Source organism: Molossus molossus, unplaced genomic scaffold (assembly GCF_014108415.1).
Source record: "Molossus molossus isolate mMolMol1 unplaced genomic scaffold, mMolMol1.p scaffold_m16_p_13, whole genome shotgun sequence".
Lineage (NCBI taxonomy): Eukaryota > Metazoa > Chordata > Mammalia > Chiroptera > Molossidae > Molossus > Molossus molossus.
In genome coordinates, this window is record NW_023425348.1 from 71,759,292 (window position 1) to 71,774,430 (window position 15,139).

A 15,139-nucleotide genomic window follows, 5' to 3' on the forward strand; every position below is an offset into this window, starting at 1 on the left:
TCCGGGTCCCCAGAGGCGGCTGGGCTGGGGAGGCCGCGAGCCTTCACCGCCCCGCTGGCCATCGGAAAGCGGCCGGTGGCAGCGAAGGCCTCGCGGGCCGCCGCTTGGCCCGCGAGCGGCCAGCGCGGGGCGCAGAGGGGGGAAGGCGGGGCGGAGGGGGCGGGAGGTGCATCCTGGGAAATCCACCAACATGGGGCGAAGCCGCCGCCGCCGCCGCCGCGAGTCCGGGCCGTGGTTGCCGCCGCTTCCCTGACGCCCAGGGGGGCCTCGCCGCGCGCCGCGGCCCAGGATCCCCAGGCACAAGCTGGCCAGCGCGACCTCCGCCCGTCCTGCGGCCGGGGCCATGTGAAGGGGCAGCTCCCTCCGCCTCCTCCTCCTCTTCCTCCCCCGCCCCCTCCCTCCCCTCCCGCCCCCCTCACACGGGGCCCTAGAGGAGCCCCCACTGCTGCCGCCCGCCCTACCTACGCAACCCCCACGATGGACAGGAACTACGCGACCTCCGGCTTCGCCGACCCTCCGCCGCCGCCGCCTGCGCCCCCCGCTGCCCCTGCCGCCGCCGCCGCTGCCCGCGCCGCCGCACAACCCCCCGCCCCCGCCCCCGCCTGGGCCTACGAACCCCGAGCCGCAGTCGCCGCCGGCAGCAGTAGCGGCAGCAGCCCCAGCCTCAAGGCCAGGTAGGGAGGGTGGGCGGCGGGGTCGTGGTGGGCCAGGAAAGGCCGGGGATGCGTTTGGGGCCTTCGCCCCTGTGCCGTGCCACCCCGGGGTCCGGGCCGGGCGGGCAGCCCTCCACCCGTTTCCCTGCCCTTGCCCCCGCCGGAGAGGCGGCTGATGACTCCTATGCGGTGGTCTTGGGTGGGTGGGGGCGCCCAATGTGGGATTCGCGCCTGGGACTGGCCGGGGATCGTGGGTAAAAAGGAGGGCTGGGCGGGATTCGTGGGTCTCCGTCACCTCCTGGGTCTTGGGCTCTCACATGGTGAAGTTTGGGTTCGTGGCTGAACTCTGCTATCACGGAGACCCGAGAGTGCCTCCGGGGGCCCAGGGGGGCCCCGAGGAGTTCGGGGCAGTGACATTCCATTGTATTGGAACCGACAATGTGGTCTTGGGGGCCCTGGCAGTGTGAGGGTGGGGGAGGCGGGAGAGGAAGAGGCGCCGAGCCGTGTCGACATTGGGGGACCCAGGAGGGCTGGGCTGCGGGAGAGCCCCTGGAGTGTGGGGCCGCGGGAGAACCCCTGGGGCGTCGGGCCCCAAGAGTGGTCCTGGTGGCGCGCGAATGCTGCGCCGAGCTGGGTGACATATGTTTGCAGTGGTGGCCAAGATCAAGCTATTTCTCTTTCACGCGTTCAGAGTTACTCTTTGGTTTTCTTCCCTTTCAACTGCAGCAGGAAGTAAGGAATCTCTCTTTGCCCTCTGTGTCTTGGGATAACTGAAAGTTGGGAAAAATTGGAGGGGGGCGGCGCTGAAGGCCATAAAGGTTGAAAAACAGGAGCATGCTTCTCCATCTCGGCTTCTGGAGCTCCGGTTCATTATTGTAGCGTGGGGTTCAAGAGTTCATCTTTGCTCCAGCATGACCGAGGGAATCTGAAGTATTGACTCTTACTAGATATTTAAGCTCGCGGGAAATGTGTAGTAGTGCCACTTTGTGAAACGGTCATTTGAATGATAACTGGAAGGCGTGGTCTGGTTTGGTTGATTCGTGAGCGGGGTGTTTTAAAGCCACCTCTGCTGAACAATGCTGAATCTGGTAGGTAGGTGCAGCTTCTGATTGCAAGGACCAGGGAATCCTGGGTTGCTAATGCCTTCATCCTCAACTACCAACAGGAAGCTTCGTTGCTTTGTCTCATCAGATTTCATTATTGTCACGACAGAAGTGAACTTTTTTAAACTTTATATTACAGTGTTTTAGGTTACCTTTGTTTTTATGAAAGTTCCACATTAACGATTTGGAAAATAGGTGTAAAGATCAGGTGATCTTTGGCTAAGTACCTTGGGATGATTGTGAGACACTGAGAAAAATCTGGTTAAAGAAAAATTTAGGTCCTTTGTGTAAAAGAACTGGGATTAAAAAACAATGATGTGATGTGCCAATTTGGAGATAAATACTTATTAAACGCTGAAATCTTTTGGAAATAGTTATAACTTTGTATTATATACAATTAAGCCATTTTAAGGAGTTTGATGAAAGATGTTTAGCATCTTTCCCATTATTATTGTTTTGGTGGTAATTTGACTCATTTTTTGAGTAGCTTTTGCATTGAAAATGGTAATTCATAAATTAAAATTACTCTCAAGTGAACAGCAATGATAGGTATTTGTGCAACATTTTTATGTTTTAAATGAAAAACTGTTTTATTAGGTAAATGCTACCTAGTTATTTCTGTTATTTCTTTTAGCAGAATACTTCTGAGGCAAGAAACTAAAATCTACTTGTCATATTTTCCAAATGTTATTTATCAAAATAACAAAGAATGACTTCCCAAACACATTTGAAAACAGTAAGTAGATTCATTTGGAACACATAATCTAAAAGAAATTTATTTTCTGTTTATTGGAAGTTACTGATTCTTAAATGCTAAGTCCTCCCCCCTTAAAAAATATATTTTGGGGATGGGTCAGCAAAATTTTAGCATAGAAAATGCAGGCTTTCCCCCTCCCCCACCAACTTGCTTTGTTAACATCTTGTGTTAGGATCAGGCCATCTGTACAGGGCTACACTTCTTAATTGTACCTCATTTTACTGTATTCCTCAAACTGCGCAGTGCCCTCTTTCATTTCAGTTATATAAAAAATACTGAATCTGAAATAGTGCCCTTAAGTTTTTCAATACTCTTCATTTTCAAAAGCCTATTCATATTTTTATAACATTTTAAAGAGCTTTTACATAATTCAGTATCAGTTGAATGTTTTTGTTTCCCTTTGTGGCAGTTTCTTCTTGAAGGTGCAAATGAGTACTAGTTGTGATGATGTAATATGGATACTTATCCATAAAGAATTAGCCTGTCTGTCACCTTGTTTCCAGTAACCTATTCAGAAGCTACCAGATGGTAATGACATTCAGTTGTTACTGGCATGGGATCTAACATCTTACTTTCTGTCTGCTTGGTCTTGAAATGGAACATTTTCATTAGATAGGGAAAAGCATGGTAAATAATTTTTCATGAGTTTAAAACAATACTTTTTTTATATAACAGCTCCATCAGATATAGGTATTTCTTTTGTTTTAAACCATTGAGAAATAAAGAGGTAATGGGAAACCTCAGCATTTTACCTTAAATAGAGTGTACAGAGAGATTTCTGAATATTTCTAAAATAGTATGGGAAATTCAGGGATAAGAACTGGTCATATTTGTCTCCATTTATTTGTGCTTTTCTCAGTTTTAGGGACTAAATGAGCATATTTTTGCCTATCACTATAGAGTTGGAAATACTTTTTGTGGGGCTCTTTTCGATACTGTAAATATCTGCATGCTTTTGGATATAAGATGATCATCAGGAAGCTGCAGACTTGCTGCCTTTTCTCTATCTGATATTTATATTTTGTACTGAACAGGAAGAGACAGCACTTTTATCATGGTGATGATAGATGTTTATATTTGAATATGCACCAGAAAGTGAATAGATGGAAATATTTTGTTTGACAATGATTTATATATATTTTTTTCCACCAGTTTTTAGAGTTTACTAATGAGTTCTTTCTGATTATAGTATGTGTAGTGTAATGAATGTGATAGGTACCCCTCCAAAGAAAACAAAACAATAATTGCTCTCTAAAAATGGTCAACTGCCCTAGCCAGTTTGGCTCAATGGTTAAAGCGTCAGCCCACAGACCAAAGAGTCCCAGGTTCGGTTCCCACTAAGGGCACGTACCTCAGTTGCAGTTTGTCCCTGGACCCGGTTGGGGTCGTGTGGGTGGCGACCAGTTGATGTGTCTCACATCGATGTTTTTCTCTCTCTCTTCCCCCCTCACCCCCTCCTGCTCTATCTGAGGATAAATGTAAAAATGTCCTCGGGGAGGATAAAAATTAATAAATAAATAAAATAAAAATGGTCAGCTACTATATTAAGTAGTTTTTGAATAAGTTTTAAAGCTAGAGTTTTCCTCAAGGCTTTTGGAAAAAGACCTTGTAAGATCACAATTTACTAAGGTTATTTTAAACAAACTTGTTTTTCTCAGAAAGTATTTTCCCATCGAAATAATGTAAGCAATAGTAACTCATTTACTGAGCAACTAATGTGTGCTAGCTGCTGTTTAAGCGATGTTACACATGCACACTGTTTAATCCTCCACTAGTCCTTAGGTATTATGTTTATCTTCCTTTAATGAATGAGGAAACTGAGGCATAGAGACATTAAGTAACATACATAGAGACACATAGCTAGTAAGTAGTGGAGCTGGGATTTAAACTTGGGCATTGTGGATTTGGAGCCTGCATGTGTAATTACTGTGCTGTACTACTACTTCATGGTAAAATAGTTTGATGCCATAATCTATCTATATAATGGGTTAAATGAGTTTTTATAACCGGCCTGGAAACCTAACTGTTATTAACATATTTATTTCAGTGTTCTTTGTCACCATTGACCTTTTTTTGCTAATTCAAACATGCTTCCTTTTACTTCCATAGCAGTGTATTTTCCTCCTACCTCTCTGGCATGCTGCTTTCCCTATTCTTCATTAGTCCTTACTCTTCTAATTTCTACATGTTGTCATTTCCTCAGGGCTTGGTACTGATAAGGTTTCTTGTCCATTCTGTGCTTTCTCCTGAGGACATCACATATATCCATGCTCAATCACATACATCCATTTATTGATTGATTGATTGACTGGTTATCGAGAGAGAGAGAGAGATGGAAACATTGATGAGAGAGAACATCAATTGGCTGCCTCCTGCATGTCCCCCACTGGGGATTTGGCCCACAATCTGGGCATGTGCCCTAACTGAGTATTGAACCGGTGACCTCTTGGTACATGGATCGATGCTCAACCACTGTGCCACACTGTCTGGGCTATGCTCATGGCTTTAAATATAATCTTTGGAGATACATGTGGCTAAAGCCCAGACCTCTTCTGAGCACCTAATCGCATATCCAGCTTCCTCTCTGAGATTTTACTTGGATATGTAGTGGGCATTTAGTGATGAGTTCATGCTTTCCCCACCTACCCCACCTCTTGTTTGTCTAGTGAGGTCCATCTCAGTCACACATTTGTCCACCTAGTTGCTCAGGAATTGTGTGTACTCAGTCACAGAGCCCTACTACTTTTTTATCTCTTAAATACTATATCTTGAAATTGTCTAGTTTCTTCTGTTTCCACTACTCTACCCTAATTCAAGATACCATTATTTTTCACTTGTATAACTATAGTAGCCTCCTAACATCTTTAAGTCATCCTAAGTGAAGATGCCATATGTATCAAATGACTTTCATATTTATATCTCTAGATTCATACCTAGTTGCTTACCTATTATCTCCATGTGAACATCAAAGAGGTATTTCAAACAAATATATCCAAAACATGGATATCATCCTAACCCCCAACCTGGTTTTTTAATCTTTCCCACTTCAGTAAATAATGCCACTTTTATTGTAGCTCAGGCCTAAAAGGTTGGATCTGTCTATGATTCATTTCTTTCCTTTTATATCCACTCTGTTAATGAATCCTGCTGGTTTGATCTCTGTGTCCATAACTTTCTGCGTGGACTGTTGCAGTTGCTTCCCGTTGCTCTCCTTGCTTCCACTTTAGTCCTTCTAGAGTTTATTAAGCATGTAACAGCCAGAGTTAACATTTCAGAATATAAATCAGGTAATATCATTACCCAGCTTAAAACCTTCCAATGTTTCTCAAGAAGAAAATCTAAAATCCTTGTCGTGACCTACAAGGTCCTGCATGATCTGAGCCACAGCTAATTCTCTGACCTCATTTCACTCCTCCTACCACCCTTCAGCCACACTGGCTGTTGTCTTTATCTAGAGGTCTCTTTACAAATCTTTGTTTTGCTGCTGCTTCTGGACATTCAGGTCTTCCAGATGTTACCCCCTTGAAAGACCTTCTCTTGACTGACTGCCCTATGTAAAGTAACTTCTCATCACTGTGTCATATCACAGTTTTTTTACTTCATAGCGTTATCACTCTCTAAAGTCATTTTATTTATATATATATAATTTATTATTACTCTTTCCCCATACCCCTAACTACCACAAATAGAATGCATGTTCCATTAGAACAGGGATCTTGTCTGTATTGTTCACATCTGTAGAAGGCAATTTACAGTAATGGTTGATAGCATAAGCCCTAAAGTCAGAATTTTTGGGTTTATATTTTAACTTTACTACTTACAGTATGACCTTAAACAAGTTTCTTCATCTCTCTGTGCTTGAGGTTCTTTGTGTAAAATGAGGATGCTGTTTAGAGTTCTAAAGGATTAAATGAGATTAATTCAGAAAAAGTGTTTAGAACCTTGTCCAACATACAGAATAATGTGTAGCATAGCATATAAAATATTAGCTGTGTTGTCGGCACTTAGAATAGTGCCTGGCACATTTTAAGTGTCCATTAAACATTCAGTGAATGAATAAAGTAACTATTCTACTAGGCAGAATATTTATTTATTTATTTGTTTATTTTTTAATCCAAGACTGTCTCAGTGCATGGGATGATGCTCAATCCACTGAGCCATGCTGGCCTGGCAATATTTGTTTATTTTTAAGAGATACAAAAATGCTTTGGGAACTTACAGGGGAAAAATTATATTAGGTTCAAGGGAATCATGGAAGCATTTGTCTATACTACATACACACTGATCAAAATTATTGTTAATGTTTCATAAGTGGAATAAGGGATTAGCAGAAAGAGAGCTTCCAAGAACAAGTATTCCAAAGAGGGAGGAAGTGCCAGACAAGTTAAGTGCTGCTCCTTGAACTGGCACAGCATCACTTCTTCCACAGTCTACTGGTCCCAGTGCAGTTATGGGAGGGAGACTATACAAAACTATGTTTCATTGGGGTGGTCACCAGAGTAGCACAGTGGATTAGTGCTAGATTTTTTTTTTTTTTTTTTGGTGGTATGCGCCCCTAGCGGGAACCGAACCCGGGACTTTCTGGTCCGCAGGCTGATGCTCAACCGCTGAGCCAAACTGGCCAGGGCTGATTAGTACTAGATTTTATAGAGGTTTTGATGACATGCAATGGAGTTTAGTTCTATAGCCTATTAGGAGCTTTGAAAGGTTTTTGAGAAGGATGATGATGATGATGATGATACTACAAGCAAGAAAGTTTTAATAAGAGTAATTTGGTAGGCAAGTACAGAATGGGTTAGAATTGGCAGAGGTAGAAAACACGATACCAAATGAATGAGAGGCATTTCATCAGACCAGGCAGGAAGGAGGTTGTGTTAGTAAGGATTCTCCAGAGAAACAGAACCAATGGGGGAAGGGGGGACGAGAGGGAGAGAGATAGGTAGATAGATTATCTATAAATAATTGATTCAGCCCTGGCCAGTTTGGCTCAGCGGTTAGATTGTTGGCCAGCAGACCAATGAGTTGCGGGTTTGATTCTGGTCAAGGGCACGTACCTCAGTTGCACTTCATCCCTGGCCCTGGTTGGGAATGTGCGGGAGGCAGCCACTTGATGTGTCCCTGTCACGTCGTCGTTTCTCTCCCTCTCTCTCTCTCTCTCTCTCTCTCTCTCCCTCCCCCTCCCCCTCTCCCTCCCTCCCTGAACAAAAAATGGAAAAATGTCTTCTGGTGAACATAAAAAAATAAAAATTGATTGACACAGTAATGGAGTGTGAGAAGTTCTAAGATCTCCTGTTTACAGAGTGGAGACCAGGGAAGCCTGTGGTGTGATTCAATCTGAGTTAAGGTCTGAGAACCAGGGGAGCCCATGATGTAAATCCTAGTCCAAGGGCAGAAGAAAATGAGATGTCCTAGCTCAGTTAGGCAGGAAAAGGGGGGGGGGGTTTCCCTCTGCCTTTTATGTTCAGGTTGTCAATGGATTAGATGATGCCTTCCCACATTAGGGAGGGCAATCTACTTTACTGAGCCCACTGATTCAAATGCAGATCTTATTAGAAACCACCCTCACAGACACACCCAGAAACAATGGTTGATCTGGGCACCCCATGGCCAACAACTTGACACATAAAATTAACCCATCAGAAGTCTACCCGTTGTCAACTTTGCACCCATAGGCAGATCCTTCAACTAAACTTAATCTTTAAATAAAGACAAACGGTCATAATTTCTTCTAACATGATATAACTGGCCTGTATAGAACTGAAAACATCAATCTCTTCCCCCAGAGAGTAGGTAAAATGCTGGAGTTTCTTTTCCTTGATATCCCATAACTTAAATACTCTGAGTGACTTAGTGTAACTCAATACATCCTGTGTTACATGATAAAGAAATAAGAGAGGAAAGAAAACAAAGATACGCACACACATACAAATACATCTATTCATATCAAAATGAGGAAATATTCTTGACAGTTAACAGTCCTTGTTTCTTTAACTGGTTATGTGCTCATAGCTGTATTATAACTACCTCTTCCACTACTCATTCTGTTTGCCTTCAGCAAGTTCCTCAGTTGGCTGTGGCTCTACTTGGTGGGGTAACCCAAACCTTCATTCCTGAAGGGTCTGGACTATTATTAGTCCTGCCTGGATTGAGAGTTATAATTTTCATGGATCTTAATCACAGGTAATGGTAATACTAAGACATGCCTTAAGGGACCTCTTGTATGCTAGACATATTCTTCATTACTTTCATTGTAGAGTATTTCAATTTCCCCTTGGGAGTCAGGATCATTCACTTCATTCAACATTATAACTCCTTTCTTCGCCTATTAATTCAAAGGCATAAGGAGACCAAAGTGCCCAGGTGGCAGTCTTTACTTCCAGTTGAATGGAATCATTTTTGGGTCTCCTGATGAAGCATTCCTCTACCTTCTGGACTTGAGACCTCTAGGCTAGCAGAGCACAAGGTCACTGGAACAGGAAGCAAAAATTTTGCTAGTGGGTCACTAGGTGTGTTAGTGAGTGGTTCCACTCCCATTATACCACTTAATTCCTGACCCGTGAATTCTGGCTATCAGAGAAACAGCACAAGGCAGCAGGATGCTGACTGAGATCATAGGTAGCCTTTTGGAAAATCTTGCTCCAGCTCTGCGAGGTATTACCACCTAGCTGATGCTGGAACTATGTCTTCAAAAGGCCATTCCACTGTTCTGTCAAGCCAGCTGCTTCAGGATGTTGGAGAATATGATAAGGCCAGTGAATTCCATAAGCATGGGTCTATACCTGTACTTCTTTTGCTATGAAGTGAGTTTCTTTTTTAAAATAGGGTTTTATTGATTTTAGAGAGAGAGGGAGAGGGACAGAGAAACATTGATGAAACATCAGTCGGCTGCTTCCTGCACACCCCTACTGTGGATTGAGCCCACAACCCTGGCATGTGCCCTGACTAGGAATTGATCCAGTGACCTCTTAGTGCATGGGACAACACCCAACTAACTGAGCCACACCAGCCAGGGCTGAAAGTGAGTTTCTTGATCAGAAGCAATGCCATGTGGAATACCATGATGATGGTAGGCATTGGCATTCTTTAAGTCCACAGATGGTAGTTTTGGCAGAATCATTGGATACAGGGAAGGCAAATCCATATCCAGAGTAAGTATCTGTTCAAGTAAGAACAAAATGCTGCTTATTCCCTGATGGAAGCCGTCTGATATAATCAACTTGCCACTAGGTAGCTGGCTGATCCCCTTGGAGAATGGTGCCATATCAGGTTTTCAGTATTGGTCTCTGTTGCTGGCAGATTGGGAACTCATCTGTGGCCCTAACCAGTTCAGCCTTGGTGAGTGGAAGTCCAAGTTGCTGAGCCCATGCATAACCTCCATCCTTGCCAGCATGCCCACTGTATTCTTGAGCCCAGGGTTGGCTGGGGAAGGAGGCTGACTGGTATCCACAGAACTGGTCATTCTGTCCACTAGATAATTAAAATTATACTCTGCTGAGGTCACCCTTTGATGAGCATTCACATGGAACACGAATTTTTTTTCCCATTTAGAGAAGTCTGTCTATATGCTGCTTCCCCAAATTTCTTTGTCACCAGTTTTCCATTCATGCTCCTTTCAAATCCCTGACCATCCAGCCAACCATTTGCCACAGCACATGAATCAACATATAATTATTTGGACATTTCTCCTTCCAAGCCAAGTGAACAACCAAGTTCACTGAATTTCTGACCATTAGGAGGATTCTGCTCACCACTATTCTTCAGAGATGTTCCAGAGAGGGACTATAGTGCTGCAGCTGTTTATTTTCAGGTGGTAGTTGCATATCTTACAGAACCATCTGTAAACCGGCCCAAATCTTCTCTTCTGTCAACTGATAGTAAGGGTAGAGGCTGGGAGAGAGAATGCAATGTAGCAGGAGTGGAGACCATGGGCATTTGGGCCACTTCTTGATGAGGGAGTGCTCCTGTGCATGCCCAACTTTTTGGCTTGGTGGGTCAGATAACATCCAGTTCATAATGTCACAGGTCACATAGTAACTTGGTTGCCCATGGTTAAACATTCGGTTTCTGCCAAGGCCCAGTAGTAGGCCAAGAGCTCTTTCTCAAATTGAGAGTAGTTATCTGCAGATTATGTCAGGGTGTTGCTCCTAAATCCTAAAGGCCTGTGCTGTGATTCACCTGTAGGGGCTTGCCAAGGTCTCCAAAGAGTATCCCTGTCTGTCACTCACACTTCAGCACCTTGAATCTGTTGGATCATATGGTCCAAGTGGCAGAGCAGCTTGTATAGCAGCCTGGAGCTGTTGCAGGGCCTTCTTTTGTCACTCAAAACTAGCAGCTTTTCAGGTCATTCTTTGAATGGGCCAAATTAACACACCTAAATGAGGAATATGTTGCCTCTAAAAGTGACCACAGATTCTCCCTTGCCCTCTGTCTTTTTGATCTCTGAAACACTATGTTTTTAAGGGCAGCAAGAATGCTCTTATCTCTGGATCTTTGGGCTGTTTCCTCTGCTAGGATCACTCTTCCCTCTAATAATCTGCATGGCTTTCTCCCTCTCTTCATTCTATTCGAAGTGTCACATTGTAAGGTCTCTCTTTAATACCTTCAGTGGCATGGGATTTAGTTACCCTATCCGCCCCCATCACTGTGTAGCCCAATAACCCTGCTTTAAGTTTCTTCATAGCATTTATCAATCCTTGATATTAAATATTTGTTCTTGTTTATTGTTGATTCCTGTCCTTTAACTTGGGTGTTTCTTGACAGTGCAACTTGAACTATTTGTCTTTTCCCCTCATATCTGTCATATAGTAAGTGTTCAATAAATATTGATTTACTAAAGAATATATTTAATGCTGGAATATACTCTGCTTTGATGTATTATCTAATATTTATAGTTTAATTTTGGCCTCCATAAATTTAAGGTTCTTAGGGATCCTGACCACGTAAGTTTGTCCTGTGATAGGCCTGTGGGCATTTATGGAGTGTAACTAAGCATAAAATAATGAAATTTTCATATGACTTAATGCCATCATTCTCATTATAGTACTGTGTGATCACTGATCCTACTTAAATAACTTGAGAGAAGATTTGTCTGACCCAGTGAAGCATGGCAAACACAAAAATGTGGATTAGCTAAAATACTTTTGCTTGAATCTGCTTAAATTAGATGGCTTAATATTTTAAAACATTTCTCATTGAGCAGACTGCAAGATGAATATTACTGTGGTATAAAGCAGCTGGTACTATCTTCACTTAGACATAAAAACTATTTAAGTCAAAGATTGATTTGGTCAGAGCCACAAAGGATTTAGTGGAATAATGCCAAAATAAAAATGTTAGTCATTTGGAAGGGTGGTATTTAAGTAGATCTGTAGCTATACAATAAAACAAAAAACGAACAAAACAAAACCTCAAAGTAAAACAAAACTAGAGATGGTCTTTTGCCACTGGTTAATATCTTTGTATAATTTTTTTTCTTTAAAAAGCAAATTTGGGATCAGTCTGATCTTCAACATGCTAATGATTGGAATTGCTTCTAAGTTGTATTTCATATAGCATAGGACAGGATGACTCCAAACTTGCTATTAAAAGCTAATCTAATACACCACCTGAATAATCTTGATTACTGTGAATCCTGTTATGATCATTTAGCATCATCCTCATAAAATGTACTTTGAAGTGAGTATGTCTGTTATTCACACTTAACAGTTTATTAAGAAATTTTAAGAGAGTAAGCTTGTAAATTATGACACGTGAATAATATTTTATGAACTCTTTTAAAATTATGTTTGTTTTTTATCCTCACCCGAGGACATTTTTCCATTTTTTGTTCAGATAGAACGGGAGGGAGAGAGAGGAAGAGAGAGAGAAACACCGATGTGAAGGGACACATCAAGTGGCTGCCACCTGCACGACCAACCAGGGCCGGAGACAAACTGCAACCGAGGTACGTGCCCTTAGCGGGAACCGAACCCTGGTCTCTCTGTACCGCAGGCCGACGCTCCAACTGCTGAGCCAAACCGGCCAGGGCTAAAACTATGTTTTAAAACATATACCTTATCTCTAATGTTCATTATATTTTCTTCCTTCACATTAACCTTATGATTTACCCACTAAAGTTGTTTTCCTAGACTATAAACATTAACATTTTTATTATGGAACATTCAAACCAAACACATGTAGAGAGAATGGTGTAATGAATCCCCATATATCAATTAGGCAGCTTCAACAATTTCAACACATGGTCAGTCTTGTTTCATTTCTATCTCTCACCTACTTTCTCTACTTTGTATTTGCTTTGGATTATTTCAAAGCAAATTTCAGGCCATGTATGTATCACTCAACCATAATATGCCTCTGAAAGATAAAGACTTAAATTTTTTTTTTAAACATAACCACATATGTGGGATATTTTAAGGCAATCTGTAAATATTCTATCTGCTTTGCTACCTGAAGTCAATCTTACAATATGATAAATAATGTAATACAATTATGACTGTATAAAATACTAGTGGTTGTTTTTTTTTTTTTTATCCTCACCCGAGGACATTTTTCCATTTTTTGTTCAGATAGAGCGGGAGGGAGAGAGAGAGAAACATCAACGTGAAAGGGACACATCGAGTGGCTGCCACCTGCACGACCAACCAGGGCCGGGGACAAACTGCAACCGAGGTACGTGCCCTTAGCGGGAACCGAACCCGGTTTTCTCTGTACCCCAGGCCAACGCTCCAACCGCTGAGCTAAACCGGCCAGGGCGTGGTTGTTTTTTTATAGAATGTTTTTATTGATGTTATTTTATTTTATTTCTTCTTTTAAAAAAATTTTTTTTTTCAGGAACTAGTCAGTGTCCCTGCTTATATGGTCCTCCAAGCTGCTTTTCTATTGCTTTTTCCTGACGATTTGTCTTTATTTTCGTTGTAATTCCAGTTTGGTCCTGGGAGTTGGTCTGTGTAGCTTCCATTCACTCCCCTGCCATTTTGGAATCCCTGTTTTTATTGATTTTAGAGAGGAAGGGAGAGAGACATTCATCGGGTGCCTCCTGCATGCCTCCTAGCCCACAACCCAGGCATGTGCCCCAACCGGGAATTGAACCAGCAGCCTCTTGGTGCATGGGACAATGCTCAACCAACAGAGCCACACTGGCTAGGCAGTGGCCGAATTCTTTTTTTTAATCCTCACCCAAGGACATTTTTCCATTTTTTGTTCAGATAGAGTGGAAGGGAGAGAGAAACATCGACGTGAAAGGGACACATCGAGTGGTTGCCACCCGCACGACCCAACCAGGGCCGGGGACAAACTGCAACTGAGGTACGTGCCCTTAGCAGGAACCGAACCCGGGTCCCTCCGGACCACAGGCTGATGCTCTAACCGCTGAGCCAAACCGTCCAGGGCTGAATTCTTTAATAAAGAAGAAAGTGATATGACTACTTAAGGCAAAATCATTCATTCATTGCTTAAGTAACTTATGACTTGTGTGCAAGTTCTGGTGTGTTTACCTGGGATTTAACATATTTCATGGAGCTTTTGCTAATTGATTTTAAAACTTAGAATGTGTATTATTTAATTTTTTAATCCTCACTCAAGGACATTTTTCCATTTTTTGTTCAGATAGAATGGGAGGAAGAGAGAGAGAGAAACATCAACGTGAAAGGGACACATTGAGTGGTTGCCACCCACACGACCCTTCCAGGGCCAAGACAAACTACAAGTGAGGTACGCGCCCTCAGTGGGAACCAAACCCGGGTCTCTCTGGACTGCAGGCTGATGCTCTAACTGCTGAGCCAAACCGGCCAGGGCCATTTTATTTCTTATTAAGGACAGAAGTATGCTACCCAAAGAGTAGATTTGTATGTTACTAATATCTGGATATAAACCATAGATAACTTACTCTTTCTTTGAAAAAATATTTTTATTGATTTTAGTGAGAGGAACGGAGAGATAGAAACACTAATGAGAAAGAAACATCAATCTCTACCTTTTTCCCCCTCCACCCAGCCCCTGCCTAGAAACATTTTTTTCTTATGATCATGTACCATATTCACTGAAAGAATTGCCATTTTAAATGAGATTTTTGTGTCAGCTTTCTCATCTGCCTTAAAATAATTTTTTTTGTTAAACAAATTAGATTAAAATTAAGAAAGAAGTTTAGGGAATGTTCAGACTTAGAGTAAAAAAGATAAAGGGTGCCCTGACTGGTATGGCTAAATTGGTTGGAGCATTGTCCCATAACCAAAAGGTTGCCAGTCTGATTCCTAGTCACAGCACAAACCCAGGTTTCTGGTTTGATCCTTGGTGAGGATGCATACGTTAGGCAACTGGTAGATGTTTCTCTCTCCTTCCTTCCTCTCTCTCTAGAATTGATAAGAACATATCCTCGGGTGAGGATAAAAAAATAAAAAAGGTAAAGAGTGGTAACTGAATAATTAATATCTTTTGTTTTTGTTTTTTAATTTTTACTCAGGAAAATGTGAAATTATTTTCGGAATTTAAGTGACAGCACCTGAAGGAAGATGATACTTCCTCTTGCAAAATTCTGACCCTTATCATCAAGATTGAGTCCACACCCCACTTTGAGTATATGGGGAGGGAATGGAAGATCAAATTTTTAAGCTAGACTGGGAAGAAGATTG

General features: G+C 42.4%; 1 protein-coding gene across 8 annotated transcripts in view; it reads left to right on the forward strand.

Moving 5' to 3' along the window:
• Positions 1-477: 477 nt before the first annotated feature.
• Positions 478-15,139, forward strand: part of QSER1 (glutamine and serine rich 1) — a 63,302-nt gene continuing 48,640 nt past the window's right edge. For 6 of the 8 annotated variants that reach the window (XR_004959211.1, XR_004959212.1, XM_036258104.1 and 3 more), the window contains exon 1: positions 478-674. Coding sequence is in view for 4 of the 8 variants with exons in the window: in XM_036258104.1 (XP_036113997.1) it covers positions 478-674 (197 nt within the window). In the remaining 4 variants the exon portion in view is untranslated. Of the gene's footprint in view, positions 675-2,388; positions 2,493-15,139 lie in introns of those variants that run through there. The other 2 variants (XM_036258111.1, XM_036258109.1) reach the window with 2 other exon arrangements.